Source organism: Cataglyphis hispanica, chromosome 4 (assembly GCF_021464435.1).
Source record: "Cataglyphis hispanica isolate Lineage 1 chromosome 4, ULB_Chis1_1.0, whole genome shotgun sequence".
NCBI lineage: Eukaryota > Metazoa > Arthropoda > Insecta > Hymenoptera > Formicidae > Cataglyphis > Cataglyphis hispanica.
This window is the reverse complement of record NC_065957.1, coordinates 5,521,109-5,538,794: the sequence shown is the minus strand read 5'-3', so window position 1 is coordinate 5,538,794 and position 17,686 is coordinate 5,521,109. Positions and strand designations below refer to the sequence as shown.

The window sequence follows — 17,686 nt, the reverse complement described above, 5'->3', positions numbered from 1 at the left end:
ATATATATATATATAATTATTAGACCATTACTTTATTCTAAATCTAATCATCTTTACTTTACACACACACATATGTGTGTGTGTGTGTGTGTGTGTGTGTGTGTGTGTGTGCGCGCGCGCGTCGTGCGTGCGTGCGTGTGTGTGTTGTGTGTGTGTGTGACTCAAAATAGCCTAATTTATTTAAAACTGGATATATCTTATTGTTAGTGTGAAAATGTTTGCCAAAAAAAGTTTTGTATCATATACATATACAAATTTGTACTATTTGGAGCATATGAAAACTGATATCAAAAATATTATAAAAATTATAATATATATCTTATTGTAATAATTTTTGCAATGAAAAGTATTATGTGTTTGCTATTGACAGGATTAACATGAACATTTGTATAAAAGAAATTGTTTTAAAAATAGATATATATATATATATATATATATATATATATATATATATATAAAAGAGGATATAATCAGAAAAACCTAATGTAGTAAAAGATAAAACTAATTGCTAATTCAAATTTAGGTATAATGTAATTAAAATAATGTATTGCGCATGCGCTATTTGTCAGACAGTTTAGGCAACTTTTAGGTTTGATTTCTCATTTGCTTATTTTATGCATTTGTAGGAAATGTAGGTTCTACAGGTTATAGGATAGTATTATGGGTACATATATGTTTATGTATACGATAGTGCACGTGCGTATGTAACCTCAAATTAGCAAAACTTAAAAAATAAGAGATATATATAATTTTTTCTATTTAATTTAGACAAATAAAAAATGGGTTTGACCAAACAATATCTGAGATACATTCCAGCAGGTAATACAAATATAATTGCAAGCCCACGTTGTAATATTGTCTTTGTAACCTTGGAAGATCAAGAAGGCAGATTTGTTGCTGCTGCTGCATGTGAACATGTATACATTTGGGATCTACGGCTTGGAGAAAAAGTAAAAAAAGAAAAATGAATTTAATATACAGATAATTATAATATCTTTATGTTTTAATATACATTATATAATGATTTTAGGCGCAAGTGTTATCTGGAGAAAAGATATGTGTAACGCGTCTAGCTGCATCGCCCAATAAAAGGCATATTGCTGTTGGTTATGCAGATGGTACAGTAAAGATCTTTGATTTAATTTCTGGAGAAAATGTCAATGTATTTGTAGGACACAAATCTGAAATAACAGCGTTAGCATATGATGCTTTTGGAACTAGATTAGCCACTGGTTCCAAGGTAAGAATATGTTTTGCAGACATAGATGTATCATGCAATTCAAGTACTTATGACATTTTTTTTTAATATAACAGGATACAGATATCATTATCTGGGATGTTGTAGCCGAAACAGGAATATGTCGATTAACTGGGCATAAAGGTGTCATAACTAAATTGGTATTCATGAAACAACATAATATTATTATCAGTAGTAGCAAAGATACATTTGTAAAGTTTTGGGATTTAGATACAGAACATAATTTCAAAACTCTTATTGGACATAGATCAGAAGTAAGCTATTTAGTTATATTTTTGTTTGTTAATTATATTATTTCTATTTAATTGAATTAATTTGATGTTTGTACTAAACAGGTTTGGAGTCTTGTCTTAATGAAGGATGATCAATATCTAATTACAGGATGCAATGATAAAGAATTGCATGTCTGGAAAATAACTTTCCTTGATAACAAGAGCATTGAACTCGATAATGCTGTAAGTGCTTTGGATCTTGATGAAGAAAATGAGGAAAGCATGGATATAGATATGGTATGTCCATATATATATATATACACACACACACACACACATTATGTCTATGCATTGAGTTTGTAGCATTATTTGTCTATGCATGATCAGAACAAAATAACATATTATATTTTTATAGAAATATCCTATAAAATGTAAGAAAATTGGAGGTATATTAAGAGCAGGTGGTGGACGAGTTACCTCGTTAGAAGTTGACGCTACCTGCCAAGTTGTAGGATGTTATGGAGTGGGGAATTCCATAGAATTGTTTCATCTATTACCCGACGATACAGTAAAGAGCAGATTTGCGAATAGATTGAAGAAGGAAAGACGTAAAGCTCAGCAGTGAGTTAAAATTTGTGTTAAAATTGAAAATTTATTTTTAAGAAGATTCAATTACATATGCATATTCTGTCATCATCAATAGGAAAGGGAATGATACAGAGAAGGAGCTATCAAATGCATCATCTCTTAGGGATGAGATAAAACGTTTACCTGTTATTCAAATATCTGGTAAAGCAAAAGGAATTGATTTAATTATGGGCAAAGGAAACGAACTTAGAGTTAGTATAATAGTTTAAATATTAAATATAAAATTAACTGAAAAATTTCTGTTATATTTTACTTCTTTTATACAGGTATGCGTTGGAGTAAGTAACAATTCAATCGAATTACATTCTTTGCACATGGAAGAGAAAAATCCAAGAGAAGTGAACCGTTTACGTTCAATAACGGCACATGGCCATCGTACAGATGTCCGAGCTATTTGTTTCAGCTCTGACAATTTGGCATTTGCTACTGTTAGCGGAGATTCTGTTAAATTATGGAATAGGTAGTATATATTATGAAATATATTTTTAATAAAGAATAAATGTTAAGTTTTTTTTCTTAATTCACATGATATTTTTAGGCCAACATTGGCGTGTTTACGCACAGTACAGTGCGGTTACGCTTTGACAGTAACATTTGTGCCAGGTGATAGACATCTGATTGTTGGTTTAAAGGATGGTAAAATGCTTATTATTGATATTGCATCTGGCGATATTTTGGAAGAAGTGGTGGCACATTCCAAGGAGCTTTGGAGCGTAACATTATTTCCTGATTTGGTAATATTTTTTAATAAAAAATTTTAATAGCAATTATTTATTTTATTGCTAATTAATATATTTATATATATATTTTCGTATATTTGTGATATTGTGCAAATAGAAAGGAGTTGCTAGCGGTGGTGGTGATCAAACGGTGAAATTTTGGAACTTTGAACTCATTCAAGATCCCGACAATCAGATAAAGGCAAAGGTTCTTTCTATCTTGCATACAAGAACTCTTAAACTTGAAGAAAGTGTATTATGCGTAAGAATAAGTCCAAATAATAGATTTGTTGCCGTTTCTCTATTGGACTGTACCATTAAAATCTTCTTTTTAGATACATTTAAGGTATAGTCATCTCGTTATCTTACAATTAGATATCCTAAGATTCATAAGTAACTTTATTTTCAATTTTATCTTTCTCATGTAATATTTCATTTTTATTGTAGTTTTTTGTATCACTTTATGGACACAAATTACCAGCATTGTGCATGGATATATCCAGCGACTCCACACTCATAGCAACCGGTTCTGCCGATCGCAACGTTAAAATTTGGGGTTTGGATTTTGGCGATTGCCACAAATCTATATTTGCGCATGACGATTCTATTACGGGTCTCTCGTTCATACCTGGAACACATTACTTCTTTACCTCTGGAAAAGATGGAAAAATTAAACAATGGGATGCTGACATATTTCGAAAGATCATCACATTACAAGTAATATATTTCTGCATACGCACAATTGCGTATCGATGGCTCAATTATAATACACTTTAATCTTTTTGTAGGGCCATGCTGGAGAAAGTTGGAATTGTTGCGTTTCACCAAACGGGATTTTTGTTGCTTCATGTGGTTCTGATAAGGTAGTTAGATTATATGAGAAGACTAATGAACCCCTAGTATTAGAAGATGAAGCAGAAGAAGAAAGAGAACAACAGGAAAACGAGCTAGTCACTGGGGAAACCACTACAGTATTAGGGCAAAAGCAACAGGCATTACCTTCTAGAAAGACTGTTAACAGTGAAAAGGCTGTAAGTTGCATCATTTTAAAACGCATAATTTTTGTAAGATAAATATTTGTTTTATGTTATACATTTTATTTATATTAGGCTGAATTGATATTGGAGTGTTTGGAAGTGTCCAAACAATACGAGACAGAATTGAATACAGCTGTTTCTGATGGTAAAGCACCTCCTCTTCCTTTGTTAATGCAAGCTTACAATTGTACAAACACAGAAGACTTCTTACTGGAAACCTTTAAGCGTGTTAGGGCAAGGTAAAATGCAATAAATGAATTAATGTTGCGTAAGAAAATATAATTGAAAATGTTGTATATTTCAGTGAATTGGAAGAAACATTACTGTTGTTGCCGTATTCTGCTGCCTCTGATATTTTGCAGAGACTCCCCAATTTGTTGAAAAAGAATTATCATGTTGAGTTATTAGCCAAATTGGCTTTGTGCTTAATTCAAGCATATCACGGTCCAATAGTAGCCAATCAAAATCTTTTGCCTACATTAGAGATTGTGAAGAAGCTTGCTGTAGAAAAAATATCCACTTTAAGAGTAAATTTATTGATTGCATTTATTGCTTATAAGAGTTCATTTAATTATTTATTAGATAAAGTAATTACAATAATATTTCTTTCTTAGGATACTATTGGATTTAATTTGCATGGCATGATGTATATCCAACGTGTTCTTGAGGAACGAGAAGGAATCAAATTTTTCAGGGATGCTACTAAGAATAGTGAACACAAAAACGAAGTCAGAAGAAATAAGGAAAAGGCTTTGAAAAGAGCGATTATGAAACTATAGATCTTTTTGACAGCCTGAAGAATTTTGTACATATATGCATAAATATATAGATTTTCATACATAATGCATAAATACATTTTTATTATACTTTATATATACACACACACACATACTTCAGATACTTATAAAAAGATAATTATAAAAAGTAATTGTTTATTACAATAATTACAAGTTTCTGTACTTCATTTCTATATTTTTCTTTTGCGCATCTAAAGTACATATGTACTTAGTACGAAAGATTGTGATACTGTATAGTAACAGTTAACACAAATCCGTAGCTCTGTAGATACATGTGCATAATCGGCGTCGATCAATTACAATAAAAATAATAAATTACATAAAGCTGCATATGTATGCATGTGAAAATATAAATTTACATAATAAAAACAAATCAACCTATCTTTAGCAAGCGAGAATTAAAAAGTAATATCTTATATATGTGCACATAAAATGTCACAACATAACCTCTTTGGTATAGGATCACTATCTCTGTTTATCTGCATTTCCTGTAAACGAAGATAGAGAATGGATCACGAGGACGAATTTCTTAATGTCTTTTTCACACAGGTCGCTCAATTATGTTCCGAGAAGGCTAAGGAAACAGTTGTGAGTAAAGAAAATAAAAGTAAATAAAATTTGTGATAAAAAAATTTGAATTGTTATATACACTAATGAATATAAATTTAATTCAGGAAAAAGAAAGGGAATCATGTAAGCAGATGCAAATGGGCCCATGGGGAATGCTTCTGCTGCATTTACCACAGATAGCTATAGCAGAACGTTCGTATGCGGATTTAGGTTTCCTTCACACTAAAAATAAGGGCTTCCTTAGGAAGGATGTATGTATCTAGCAATATTGAATTGAGAATTGTTTATGATTATCAAACTTTATATGTTAATATTGTTTACAGAATTCTTTAAAAACTGTATATGAATCTTTAAAGTCTGATTTGAAGAGATTAGAGGAAATGACAAGAGGAACAAACTCTATTGGTGCGACAGTCGCAAATGTTTCCAATCAACTCTGCCAATTCATCATGGCAAGAATCCAGCTGATAGATTTGTCAGTATATTAGTATGTTAATTAGCTATCTTTAATCTCATATTTGTAATTATTACATTACAGTTATGAGAAAATGTACAATGTAAGTGCAAACAGCAAAGTTATGAAGCATCAAGAATTACTACAGTATATAGAAGAAATAGTAGAATGCCATTTATTATCCTGTTCTCACTTAGCATTAACTGCTATTAAGACAAGTTTAACGTAAGTGTCATCCTTAATTTTTAAAAAATATGAACTTTGGTTTATGTGAAAAAAGTAATAATTTTCATCATTCAGATTGGAATGTGAAATATTAGTACAATTAATGAAAGCACAAGTAGAAGTTCAAAATTGGAGGTTTTTACCAACTCTGATGGCTCTTTATGGGGCACAAGCGCGAATGTCAGCTTGGGAAAGAACTCTGCAAAGCAAGGAGGTTAACAATATATCCAAATAAGAAAACAACAAAGCAGCTTTTTTAATCTGTATTCTAATTTGAGACTTTTTTAGTCCTGGAAATTGGGCTTTGGTGCAACATTTCTTAAGGCCAATCAACAACCAGCATTGTATCAATGGCTGATGAAACTACGGAGTGCCATATTAGCTAAGTGCTCTTTGTATTTTCACACTACTTTAAGTCAACAAGCTAGTCCAGGAGAAATGAGAAGTATCATGAGCAAGCAGAATGTGGACTATTATCATAAGTAAGATACAGATATTATTTCTCATTGCTTCTATGGTACATATATACCATCTAATAAATTAATATCTATCTAATAAATGTCTTTTTTAGGATACAGAGTTTTCAACGAAAGCATGATATACTAGCAGTATTGATAATTTTCGATTCCAGAGGAACTGAAAATTCAGGTTCGGGATATAGACATCCAGGAAGAGGAGCAGATGTGTCTGCGAATTTTCCTGTTGTTGTTTGTTGTCCTAATGTAAGTAATAAATTTATATTAACCACTTAGTTTTCTTGTGAAAAAAATATGTATATTATTAGTTGAACAAATAGTATGAAATATAATAATCTCTATTGTTTTGTATAATAATTATATTAACAAATAATAAAATAAAGATATTTTTTCAGACATTCATGCAGAAATCATTAGTACACTTGGACAATATTCAAACAAAGATAAAGGAACGTCAAGCAGAACTTCTTGCTATGGACAAAGTTATATATCATAAATGCACAAAGGTATGTCAATTGCAAAATTATTTTTAGAATAAATCAAAAACTTCCAATGGTGTTTATAGGATTTGTGCACTTATGCTTTCCACAACACTGATCCCAGAATGACTCTTGTGATTATATTTGAAAATGGGAAACAGAAAGATAAAGAAACTCATATTACATCATTCATGATGGATCTCTCTATGCATATCAGATGTAATAAGGTTTACGAATGTCTGAAATTATCAAAGTGAGTAACTGCGTGAAAATAAATTATGCCAAAGACCTGATTGTTACAATCAAAAATTGATTTATTTATCTATATAGAGCTGTATAATATTGTGAATAAAAAATTTATATTATATTTTTATTAATTATCTTGAGAAATTGTTCTTTTTCTGCCTTTAATTTTTTCGTCTTTGATGGAATTTCTTAATATAGGTATTGTTTGAATGAAATTAACTTCAACCTTAATAAATAAAGAATAATTTATCAGAAAGATATAAAAAGCTATATTCTTTTAATAGTTTAATAACGCCATCTACATCCATTTTAAAGGTTAGAATTTCATACCCAATCCACCACCTGATTCTACCTACAAAATACAAAGCGCGAGCGTACAGCGTACAGACGTAAATTAATTCAACACATAGTGTTTCAAAGTAATAGCCATTTGTGAAGAAATTTGCAAGCATGACAGATAACAAGAACGATAAAGCAAAAGTCGATCTTGGTTTACTCGAAGAAGACGACGAGTTCGAGGAATTTCCCGCGGAAGGTACGCATCATTAAATTTGTTGAAGTCTTGTGTGTGACACCTAACCTCAAAACCGCTGATTCATTAATTAGATTGGACCGCGAAAGATGAAGATAGCGAGGACATCAGTGTTTGGGAGGATAATTGGGACGATGACGACGTTGAAGACGATTTCAATCAACAGCTAAGGTATTACTTTGCCAAAATTTAAAAAGTGAAAAACATTTTTCTTGTTCTAATTAAAGGATTATTATATGTAACTTATTTGCAATTGTTTTCAGAGCACAACTAGAGAAACAGAAAGCAAATGAAACCAAGGAAAGTTAATTAGATAATATTCATTAATATTCATTAATTTTATTATCTTATATAATAAACATGTAATTAAATATTAAGTCTGTGTATACGTTTAAATCTTACGTTACTTCTTGCAATTTTGCAATCTTTGGAATGTAATAATAAAGCTGTAATTTGTATACTTTGTATAATATGCACTATATGTTTTGCAGAAACATTTTCTGTAAAATGCATTTCTTTGTGTGTGTGTGTGTGTACAAAACTTGATTATTAAATATAAATGCTTAGTATAAGTCCAGAAAAGCATATAGTTCCTTTTCATAAGTGATTTGTTTCTTATTTAATTGTTAAGAACCATTATTCTCTAATAGAACAAATACTTGGCATATCTTATTGTAAATGTATAATCAGGTACAGTCTTTATTTTAAAAAGTCTGTCGGTTTTTGCGAAATGTAAACAGTTAACACATGTATTCTACATGTATATGGCACACATCAATATTTTTACATAAATATTTTGATATATCTTAATAACTCCCACGTATTAAGAAAGTAAAACAATGTGCAAATTGCTAAACGATTTTTCGTCTAAAGGACTAAATAAAAATTGAAATTAATTTGTGGTGTCATGATTTGTTTTACAAGAAATCAATAGTTCTGATATTAATGCATCTAACATTTGCATGTTTAAATCCATGTTAATCTTTTTGATTTCATATGAACATAATAAATAGTTCAAAGCTTTATGTACATTGTCCTCACCAAATATCAATTTTACACTGTATGAGATCTTTTTCTCTAATGTGCGCACTAATTTATCTTTTAGTTGTGCATTGGTTTCACTTGTGACTTTGTATGATGCATCATAAAGTAATGAAGAATTACTCAAAGAGTCAAACAACCATAGAATCATTTTCTGCAAGTAAACTTAAAGTTATGAAAAACTCATAAAAAATATAATGCTTTTTTTCAGACTTAACTCTCACCTGTAAGATTGGCTCTGAAATGTTACCTAATAGCAATTTAGTCCATCTAACAACTGCTTCTTGTTGTAATGCATTATTACTGGCAATCCCTATCAGAAGCTCACAAATCAGATCTATGGTCGTACATGTCAATGATAAATTAGAATCCAATTCATCAACTTCATCTAAAAAACATAATTCCTTTTTTACAAAGTATAATTTTATAAATGCAAAAAAGCACTATTACTATTGTAGCTACCATCGTACGAAGTGTTAATAGTTTCCCACCAACAATCCAGTAATTCTGAATTACCACTGGTTTCCATTGAATCAACTGCCTCATAAGCTGTGTCTACTATACAATATTCTGTTTTTTCTGCGATCAATTGTTGTAATTCACAAGCTAGACTTTTCTACACAATGAACAGATATTTCAAAAACTATTTTTATTTTTATATTATATTATTATATATCGATTATATTTTACATGCATTATATATTATTAATAATTATTGCTATTATATATTACAAATATGTGTTCTTAATATATTATATCGTTAAAAATTTAAATAATTAGCATACTCATGCTGTGCAAATTTTAGATTCCATACCGATTTTATATCCTCAACAAATCTCCAAGGTATATCAGATAATGGCATTAAAGTAGGCAGAGGAGGAGCTTCTTCTTCTTGATCCATTTCGAAGCCTGGTACAACTGTCTTCAATGTATTAAAGACACCAGTTACGGTTTTAGCCAGAAATCGATCTAAACGAGGTGCTATCGCGTCCGCTTTTTTGCCTGCGCTGCTGCTTGGCCGCAGAAAGTGACGCAATTGCGGCGGACATTCATTTGCCAAACGCGTACACAACGTTTTTAAATACATCTCTAATTCGATGCGCCCACCTTCGGGCAACACTAGTTCGGACATAACATTAGTCAATGATGGAATCTGAAATTTATAAACATTATGCAATTATTAAATTTAAAAACTACCTGAATTTATTATTTTCCTATGAATTCATATTTAATATTTTAATATCTTTTATAAATCTTACTTCTTCTAGACTGAGATGCAACTGAACAAAATCGGAATATTGTCTCCTGACAGTAGCAGTGGTAGTTTCAAATAGATCTACACCACGTTGCTCAATATCATCGAATTGTATGCAGTAGAATAATTGTTGTGAACCATCCGTTGCAGTATGAAATTCGGTCCATGGAATTGATAAATTCGTAAATTGGCTTCCTTCATATATTACATAAGATTTCTCTTCGGCATGCCTAAAATTTAGATTTATATAATAATATATTTGAAACCAAACTGCTACTTTTACTAACAGTGGTGTGGTTGCTGTTGATTTCTGTTGTAATAAATTTCTAAGCCTAGCGATGGTAGTGGCGAAATCTGTTGGTTCTTCGTATACTGGTGAAATTTTATCCTCTTCTAATTCCAAATCTACATCTGTTATGCTATCACCCCAGAGGCCTCTGTGCTCTGTAGTGGAGAGACCCTCTAAACATAGAGTCGATCTTTCTGGAACTGCCATTAAAACCTCATTTTCGTCTTTGCTTGTAGTAATTACAGATGGACTAGATTTAGGTGCAGATTTTGGCAATTGCTGTGGGATCACAGCTGCTGTTGCGGATGCAATGCCTTCGCTCAAAGCATCAGTTATGGTACCCTGAAGGAAAGATTAAATTATGTGTATTTTTTAATTTTTGTAACGCAATATTGGCAATATCCTAATATACATTTTGCTTAGTTAGAGTAGCGACAGCTTTATTTGTCGGAGTTTCCAGTAATTTTAACAAATTTCCAATCAACCAATCTGGGCAGCTTATTGCGTCTATTGTTATTAAAAGCTTCTTTGCTAAAATAGATAACAGAAGTTTGCATGGTAATGAACTGGTTAATTCCCATTGCAGAAATTCTTGCGCTAGAACAGTAACTAAATGATGTAACGTATGTTCTAATATTGACACACTGCGAGAACCAGGATGTAAATATTTGTATGCTTCCTCCATGCTGAATGCACCCTTCTCGACTCGACGTAGTGCCCTGCAGAACATGTTGATAAGCAACTTATTTGGACAAATTCTTATAAAAATAATTTCTAATAGATCCATACCTACGATATTCCTTTAAATGTAACACTAATATATTTGCCAATTTATTGCCGAGTTTTATTTTATCTATTAGACTGGCTTTCAAAACTAGTTTTGTTAAGAACTTGCTCAACAAATCCTGTGCTTCATTAGGGAATGATTTGTCATTACTTATATTTTTGTACCAAATTTCTATACATTTTGCATCAATTTCTCGTATTATGTCTGTTAAATTAATTTCTTTTCTTTTTGTTAGAGGAATGTCATTTTTACAGGAATCTTGTGTAATTGCATTATTATTGCGTGTAACACTAGCTTCTTGTAAAGAATTTAAGTTCTTTTGATTATCACTTTTATGAATAATTTCTGTTATTTTATCCTTATCTATTAAAAAATTTAGATGACTCATTAGCCTCTTGTAAATCCATTTATTCATAAAATCTAAAGCTATTGGACTACTGGCTTTCAGTGTGAGACGTAATAAGCAACAACTCAGCCATATAGATAAAATCGTAATAAATACAGCCCAGGATATACAAATATATATTGGCAGAGGTGTAAGTTCTATCAATCCCTGTATAACTAAAGACAATATTGCAGCTGCTATACTAAAAACTAATAATATTTGGTTTAACCAACTCATTGGTATAACTTTCTCCATTTTGCATTTGCTGGTGCTTCTAATTAGTTATAAATTAAGTCTCACATTTTTTGTTACAGTAACCTGTTGTAAAAAAAAGAAACATTCTTTAATCTTCTATTTATTATCTATTACGTATCAAGCTACAAAATAATAAAATAGAATATACTCATGATTGGAAAATCAATATATTTATTTAAATAAAAAGAGATCAAAAGAGAAAACAAAAAGAGAATGTGCTTGTGCGTGCGTGCGTGCGTGCGTGCGTGCGTGCGTGCGTGCGTGCGTGCGTGCGTGCGTGCGTGCGTGCGTGCGATGCGATGCGTGCGTGCGTGCGTGCGTGCGTGCGTGCGTGCGTGCGTGCGTGCGTGCGTGCGTGCGTGCGTGCGTGCGTGCGTGCGTGCGTGCGCGCGTGCGTGCGTGCGTGCGTGCGCGCGTGCGTGCGTGCGTGCGTGTGGTGTGAGTAAATAAAAAAAAATAATTTAACAAATCAACGTAAAAGAATACTACACTTGGATATTTTTTGACAACTCTGGAAACTTACCAGGCATCTATTCTTCCTTTCATACAGCTGTTTGCCATTATTGGCGTTTTCTCGTGGAGAGGTTAATCTTATCACATTAACGAGTTGACAGATTGCGAAAAAATCGCTTATATGTACGTAGGTACATGCTTTGTCACAAGTATATTCACATATCCATATCGCGCGGCGATATCCTTTTTATGTTGATTTGTTCGCGTAGCGATCTTTCATAAACATTACTGTTGCGCGATGCGACCATAGATCACGCATTTTTACAAGATAACCAGCTACGATCCATTTTCACTTTCCATAGATCGAATCGCGTCTCGCGATGTGCAATTTATTCTTATCCAATAGAAACTGCTATATCTATATCTATATCTATATCTATATATACATATATATATATATATTAGTTTAAAAAATGTTTTAACATTTTTTCTTATTGACTTTATACTGTAATATATGTAATATATATATATATATATATATATATATATATATATATATATATATATATATATTATCAATACATCAATACATCTACAAAATGATACAAATGATTTAGACAAAAGATATTTATCAATAATGGACAACTTGAAAAAAAGTTTGTCTTTGCAATATTATGTATGTGTGTTTATATTTCGATTGTTAACCCTTATATCTTGAAAATTCACATTATAAATATTAGTTACTGTTGACAAGTGCAGCTTGCTTGACACGCTCCAGACATTATTTTTATTTTTTCAAAACACGTATGTATCCATTTGTTTTATATAAATCTCTTTACATTCTGATTTTATTTATATTTATTATATTGAACACTGTTATTTATATTTATTACATTTATTATATTTACTGAAAATAATTCAATATTTGGACCGAAACGTCTAATAAATATAATTTACATATACGAGAAATCACATATTTTTGGCGCTCTTCACCCAGCGCATTGGTTCTCATTTGCCCGTCTCATTGTTTATTTGTTAATATTATTTTATATTTAAAACCTAATGTACTAAGTTATCTTTTAATTCGGTTTAATTATCTTAAATTTACATTATTACATGTGTGATAGATTGCAATATATTTTTTCCCCCACTTAGTTTTAGAATATATAGAAACAGCGAAAATAAGAAGTATGAATTGCTTATATATTTTTGACACATATTTAACATTGTTTTAAATATAATATATGAATATTATTTTTTTCAATAATTGATATATTACCTACTCCTATTTTCTGAAATGATAAAACCATAAGATACATAATATATGTATATATAATATTTGTAGGTGAAATAATTCACTTTTTTAAAATTTTATTCTCATTATCTTATCTCACTAAAATGCAATAAAACATTGTTTGCGGAGATGTTTAAATAGTTTACTACGAGATATAGTTTTTTATTATGTTAAAGATTTATTATATATTAGACGTTATATATTATTACAGATAATTTAATACAAAGATTCAATCTCTATTACGTATTTTTTAGAAAAGTTTACAAGATATTATCGATACATATAGAAATAATATTTAATTAATGGTAGAATTTGTACGTAAGACGTATAATTTAATTTACGTATAATTTTTAATAAAAAAAATATTCTTTGCTTTAGTAATATTACAAATTTTATTGCCGATATAAACATTAAATATGGTATTACATAAGTTTGAAATTTGAATAAGTTTGAAGCTTTAAAATGTAAATTAAATAATCAATAAAGTATATGCAGTAGATTGATAAGTTTAAAAGTTATTACGCAGTCAAATAGCTAATAAATTATCACAACTAATAAACAAAATTAATTATTTATTAGTTTGTATTTCATTATAATACGTTACTAATATACATTAATATTTATGTATGTGTCTAAGAAATATTGCAATAATCTTTTGATTTTTATCAGTATGCATTATTAATATAGTGTAAATGTTTACGCAATAGATACATTCTCAAGATATATAAGTGGGGAATCTTGCAATTCATTCTGTCATGTCGTTCTCCTTGTAGTGATGTGTATAGATATCTTTATAATTGAATGGTACATGGATCACGGCAGTCAGTTTTATCTTTGGTTACAGATTCGATAACGTGCAACTACTGCAACTGAAACTATATCATTGCTGTTCCATTCGAGTACGTTATATTATCGTTTATTATTTATCTAGATATTGTTCATCTGAAAACAAATTTTGCGACATACAAAATATGTAAATTCTTGCAAAGCATATTTGGCAATTATTTTATCTTCTTTATTTTTAAAGCAATTATTTCAAAACATATGCCATAATCTATCTATTAAACTTTTGATAGAAAACTTGATAAAATTCAATTAAATCAAGTTTTTATAAATAATTAATTAGTTAAAAATATATCTAATTTATAGAATTGTTTCGTTATTTTTGACGGAATATTTTTTTCTGTTTCAGTGAACATTGCTTGAAATAATTGGTCGACAGCTGTACAATTATGGAATTCTTCGAAATATTGTGCGGCATTGCCGCTATACTTCTCATTGTATATTATTATTTTACCTTGAACTTTAATTTTTGGAAATCACGTGGCATTTGTGGCCCAAAACCGATACCAGGATTCGGCAATTTTGCAGATGTTTTATTTATGAGAAAATCTCTGCCTGATTTTTTGATGGAATTGTACAACAACTACAAAGATGAATCCATGATTGGAATATTCATTACCAGGAGACCCGTTCTTATTGTAAAAGATCCAGATTTAATTAAGGATATTCTTATCAAAGATTTTACCACATTTGCTGATAGAGGATTTCCACGTCATGAAAAGGTTTGAATGTATAAATATATATGTATATTTTAAATTATATTATAACTCTGTCTCTCTCTCTCTCTCTCTCTCTCTCTCTCTCTCTCTCTCTTTCTCTCTTCAGTTTTCATACATTCAATCATTTTCGTATAATAAAAATTATTGAAAATTTCAAGATTTGTTTCAAATAGTTTTAAATAAGTTCTTGTATAATCTAGTAAGTCATATTATTGAGGTGAAAAATTTGATTAAAATTTTGTGTTTATTACAGTTAGATCCACTATCGCAACATCTTTTCGCTTTGGAGCCTAAAAGATGGCGACCTTTAAGGACAAGATTATCACCTGTTTTTACATCCGGTAAATTAAAGGAGATGTTTTCTTTAATATCACAGTGCTCCGATCGACTTGAACAATACATCGAAACATTAGCGACCAAAAACGAGCCTGTAGAATGTCGCGAATTGACGGCTAAGTATACGACCGATGTAATAGGTACTTGCGCCTTCGGCATCGAGATGAACGCTTTGTCGGACGAAGACAGCGAATTTCGCATAATGGGAAGAATGGTCTTTATGCCAACTTGGGAAAATATTCTGCGGGCGAGACTCAAACAATTTCTGCCGTGGCTTTGCGATATTCTCAGTTACATCATACCACACACAAAAGTTAACAAATTTTTTATACGCATTGTCACAGAGACCATGGCATATAGAGATGAGAATAATATTGTTAGGCACGATTTCATTGATACATTGCGCGAATTAAAAAAACATCCAGATAAAGTGAACAATATCGGTAAGTAACAACTATTGGTTTGTATGAATATTTTTTATCATGCGATTATTTTTTAAATGAAAAACATAAGATTGAGTATATAAAATATCAGTTCATCAAATATTAAATGTTAAATGGATGTTAAATAAATTATAATTTTTAATTCTCGAACAAAAATAAGATTAATTGTATCATTTGTAACAAGAAATTATTACATTTTAGATTTGACCGAGAGCTTCATAGCTGCTCAAGCATTTATATTTTTCGTTGCCGGATTTGAAACTTCATCGACGACCATGAGTAACGCTCTTTACGAGTTGGCATTAAATCAGGAAATACAAAACAAGCTACGTGAGGAAATTAATGAAGAACATATAAGATGTAATGGCAATTTTACATATGAGAACATTAAAAAAATTAATTATTTGGATAAAGTTTTTAAAGGTATGTTTGTAGAAGAAAAAATTTAGAGAAAAGAAAGATATATTATATAATGTTATCTGTTGATGACTTTTAACACAAATAAGAAATAAATGTTTATAATTTCTATATTTCAAACCTTTTTTTCATTGTTTTGATTATATACAGAGACTTTACGAAAATATCCGCCGGTATCACAGCTTACAAGAAAAACATCGTCGAATTATACTTTTGATGGTACCAAAGTTAATATACCAAAAGATCAGGAAATATGGATTCCCATTTATTCGATTCAACGAGATCCTGATATTTATCCGGAGCCAGATGTGTTTGATGCAGAAAGATTTAATGATGAAGTTGTACAAACCAGACATTCGATGTTTTATCTACCTTTCGGTGACGGACCAAGAAATTGTATTGGTAAAGTAAAATAAATTTAAATAAATGTCTTCATATATATAAGTTCTGTTTGTTTTGTTTTTAGACAAAAAATTTCTTTTTTTGAATTTTGAATGCTTGCTTTTAATCGAAAACTTATATTTTTCTTGTAATAATTATTTTTTATTTTTAGGTGCCCGCTTCGCTGTTCATCAGACAAAAATTGGGCTTATAAAGATATTGCGAAACTATAAAGTCGAAACTTGCGAAAAAACATCAATACCATATGTAAACGATTCTAGGACATTCATATTAACACCATTAGGTGGAATATATTTGAAAATGATTAAAATTGATCGATCTTAGTTTACGCTCGGTTTTTTCTTTTTTTTTTTTCAAGAAATGTGCGTTAAAAAAATGAAGAAAATATTTAGAAATTAGAATAATAATGACTTTCACTATACTTCAATAAAATTATTATTATTTTATTGATATCTTTGCTTAAAGTACTTTGTAACAATATTAATTTATAAATAATTCGGATTAATTATCTTAAATTCATTGTAACATATATGATAAAAAGATTGCTTTTAATATTTTTTTTCTGCCGAGTCAATGAGAACGTGTAAAAATAAAGAATAAGCAACATATACAGTTTACAATTTTCCGAAAATATTTTTAGCATTGTTAAATAATGTATATAAACATTATTCTTGTATATCTAGCTATTATCTATTCTAGCTACTATCTATTCCATTGTCTGAAATAGAATCACAAAGTGCTTATGTAATATTTGTAGTCCGAGAAGTCGATAAGATTTTTAGATTTTATTCGTTCTCCATTGAAGTGTAATGAAACATATTGTCTGCGAAAATGTATATTTAAATAATATATTGCGAGATACATTTCTTTGATTAGATTAAAAATTTATTACAGATATTGCAAATTGTATTGTAGCATATAAGGAGCACCTTTTATATTTGAATTGCTTATATGACTTACTTATATAATTTTTGTCTATTATGATATTATATTTTTATTATTACTTTTAACTTTTATTAACTTGTTTTTAACGCCATATTGGGATTTCTTTTATTTGTTAATTTATGGTTAAGCGGTTTTGGAAAAATATTTTATATACTTTATTTTTAAATCA

The 17,686-nt window shown here is 30.0% G+C and overlaps 5 protein-coding genes across 9 annotated transcripts in view; 4 read left to right on the top strand and 1 right to left on the bottom strand.

The window, feature by feature from the left end:
• The window catches only part of LOC126848556 (uncharacterized), a 70,187-nt gene extending 57,711 nt beyond the window's left edge, over positions 1-12,476 (bottom strand). For 2 of the 3 annotated variants that reach the window (XR_007687280.1, XR_007687281.1), the window contains exons 1-9: positions 12,189-12,476; positions 11,028-11,728; positions 10,651-10,957; positions 10,237-10,580; positions 9,954-10,179; positions 9,509-9,847; positions 9,157-9,310; positions 8,919-9,082; positions 8,474-8,848 (exon numbers count right to left, since the gene is read on the bottom strand). Coding sequence is in view for 1 of the 3 variants with exons in the window: in XM_050589526.1 (XP_050445483.1) it covers positions 8,546-8,848; positions 8,919-9,082; positions 9,157-9,310; positions 9,509-9,847; positions 9,954-10,179; positions 10,237-10,580; positions 10,651-10,957; positions 11,028-11,665 (2,475 nt within the window). In the remaining 2 variants the exon portion in view is untranslated. Of the gene's footprint in view, positions 1-8,261; positions 8,849-8,918; positions 9,083-9,156; positions 9,311-9,508; positions 9,848-9,953; positions 10,180-10,236; positions 10,581-10,650; positions 10,958-11,027; positions 11,729-12,188 lie in introns of those variants that run through there. The other variant, XM_050589526.1, reaches the window with a different exon arrangement.
• On the top strand, positions 635-5,260 carry LOC126848555 (WD repeat-containing protein 3). 2 transcript variants are annotated; one of them, XM_050589524.1, is made up of 15 exons: positions 635-696; positions 769-950; positions 1,031-1,240; positions 1,315-1,512; positions 1,594-1,767; positions 1,886-2,091; positions 2,174-2,309; positions 2,385-2,578; positions 2,657-2,852; positions 2,956-3,183; positions 3,285-3,554; positions 3,626-3,868; positions 3,947-4,113; positions 4,179-4,401; positions 4,489-5,260. In XM_050589524.1, the coding sequence occupies exons 2-15, from the start codon at positions 780-782 to the stop codon at positions 4,651-4,653; spliced, it is 2,781 nt and encodes a 926-aa protein (XP_050445481.1). In that variant the 5' UTR covers positions 635-696; positions 769-779; the 3' UTR covers positions 4,654-5,260. The 2 variants fall into 2 exon arrangements, with proteins under 2 accessions (XP_050445481.1, XP_050445482.1); XM_050589525.1 differs by having other exon boundaries at positions 682-700.
• Positions 5,114-7,560, top strand: LOC126848564 (KICSTOR subunit 2-like). The gene is made up of 10 exons (XM_050589544.1): positions 5,114-5,259; positions 5,346-5,492; positions 5,565-5,716; positions 5,780-5,920; positions 5,996-6,134; positions 6,209-6,402; positions 6,492-6,642; positions 6,792-6,902; positions 6,962-7,128; positions 7,437-7,560. The coding sequence occupies exons 1-10, from the start codon at positions 5,179-5,181 to the stop codon at positions 7,465-7,467; spliced, it is 1,314 nt and encodes a 437-aa protein (XP_050445501.1). The 5' UTR covers positions 5,114-5,178; the 3' UTR covers positions 7,468-7,560.
• On the top strand, positions 7,451-8,113 carry LOC126848594 (26S proteasome complex subunit SEM1). The gene is made up of 3 exons (XM_050589587.1): positions 7,451-7,656; positions 7,728-7,824; positions 7,917-8,113. The coding sequence occupies exons 1-3, from the start codon at positions 7,572-7,574 to the stop codon at positions 7,960-7,962; spliced, it is 228 nt and encodes a 75-aa protein (XP_050445544.1). The 5' UTR covers positions 7,451-7,571; the 3' UTR covers positions 7,963-8,113.
• On the top strand, positions 11,463-17,439 carry LOC126848559 (cytochrome P450 6a2-like). 2 transcript variants are annotated; one of them, XM_050589533.1, is made up of 7 exons: positions 11,463-11,561; positions 14,257-14,311; positions 14,605-14,977; positions 15,228-15,753; positions 15,955-16,176; positions 16,321-16,572; positions 16,724-17,439. In XM_050589533.1, the coding sequence occupies exons 3-7, from the start codon at positions 14,645-14,647 to the stop codon at positions 16,894-16,896; spliced, it is 1,506 nt and encodes a 501-aa protein (XP_050445490.1). In that variant the 5' UTR covers positions 11,463-11,561; positions 14,257-14,311; positions 14,605-14,644; the 3' UTR covers positions 16,897-17,439. The 2 variants fall into 2 exon arrangements, with proteins under 2 accessions (XP_050445490.1, XP_050445489.1); XM_050589532.1 differs by lacking the exon at positions 11,463-11,561 and having other exon boundaries at positions 14,180-14,311.
• The last annotated feature ends 247 nt before the right edge of the window (positions 17,440-17,686 follow it).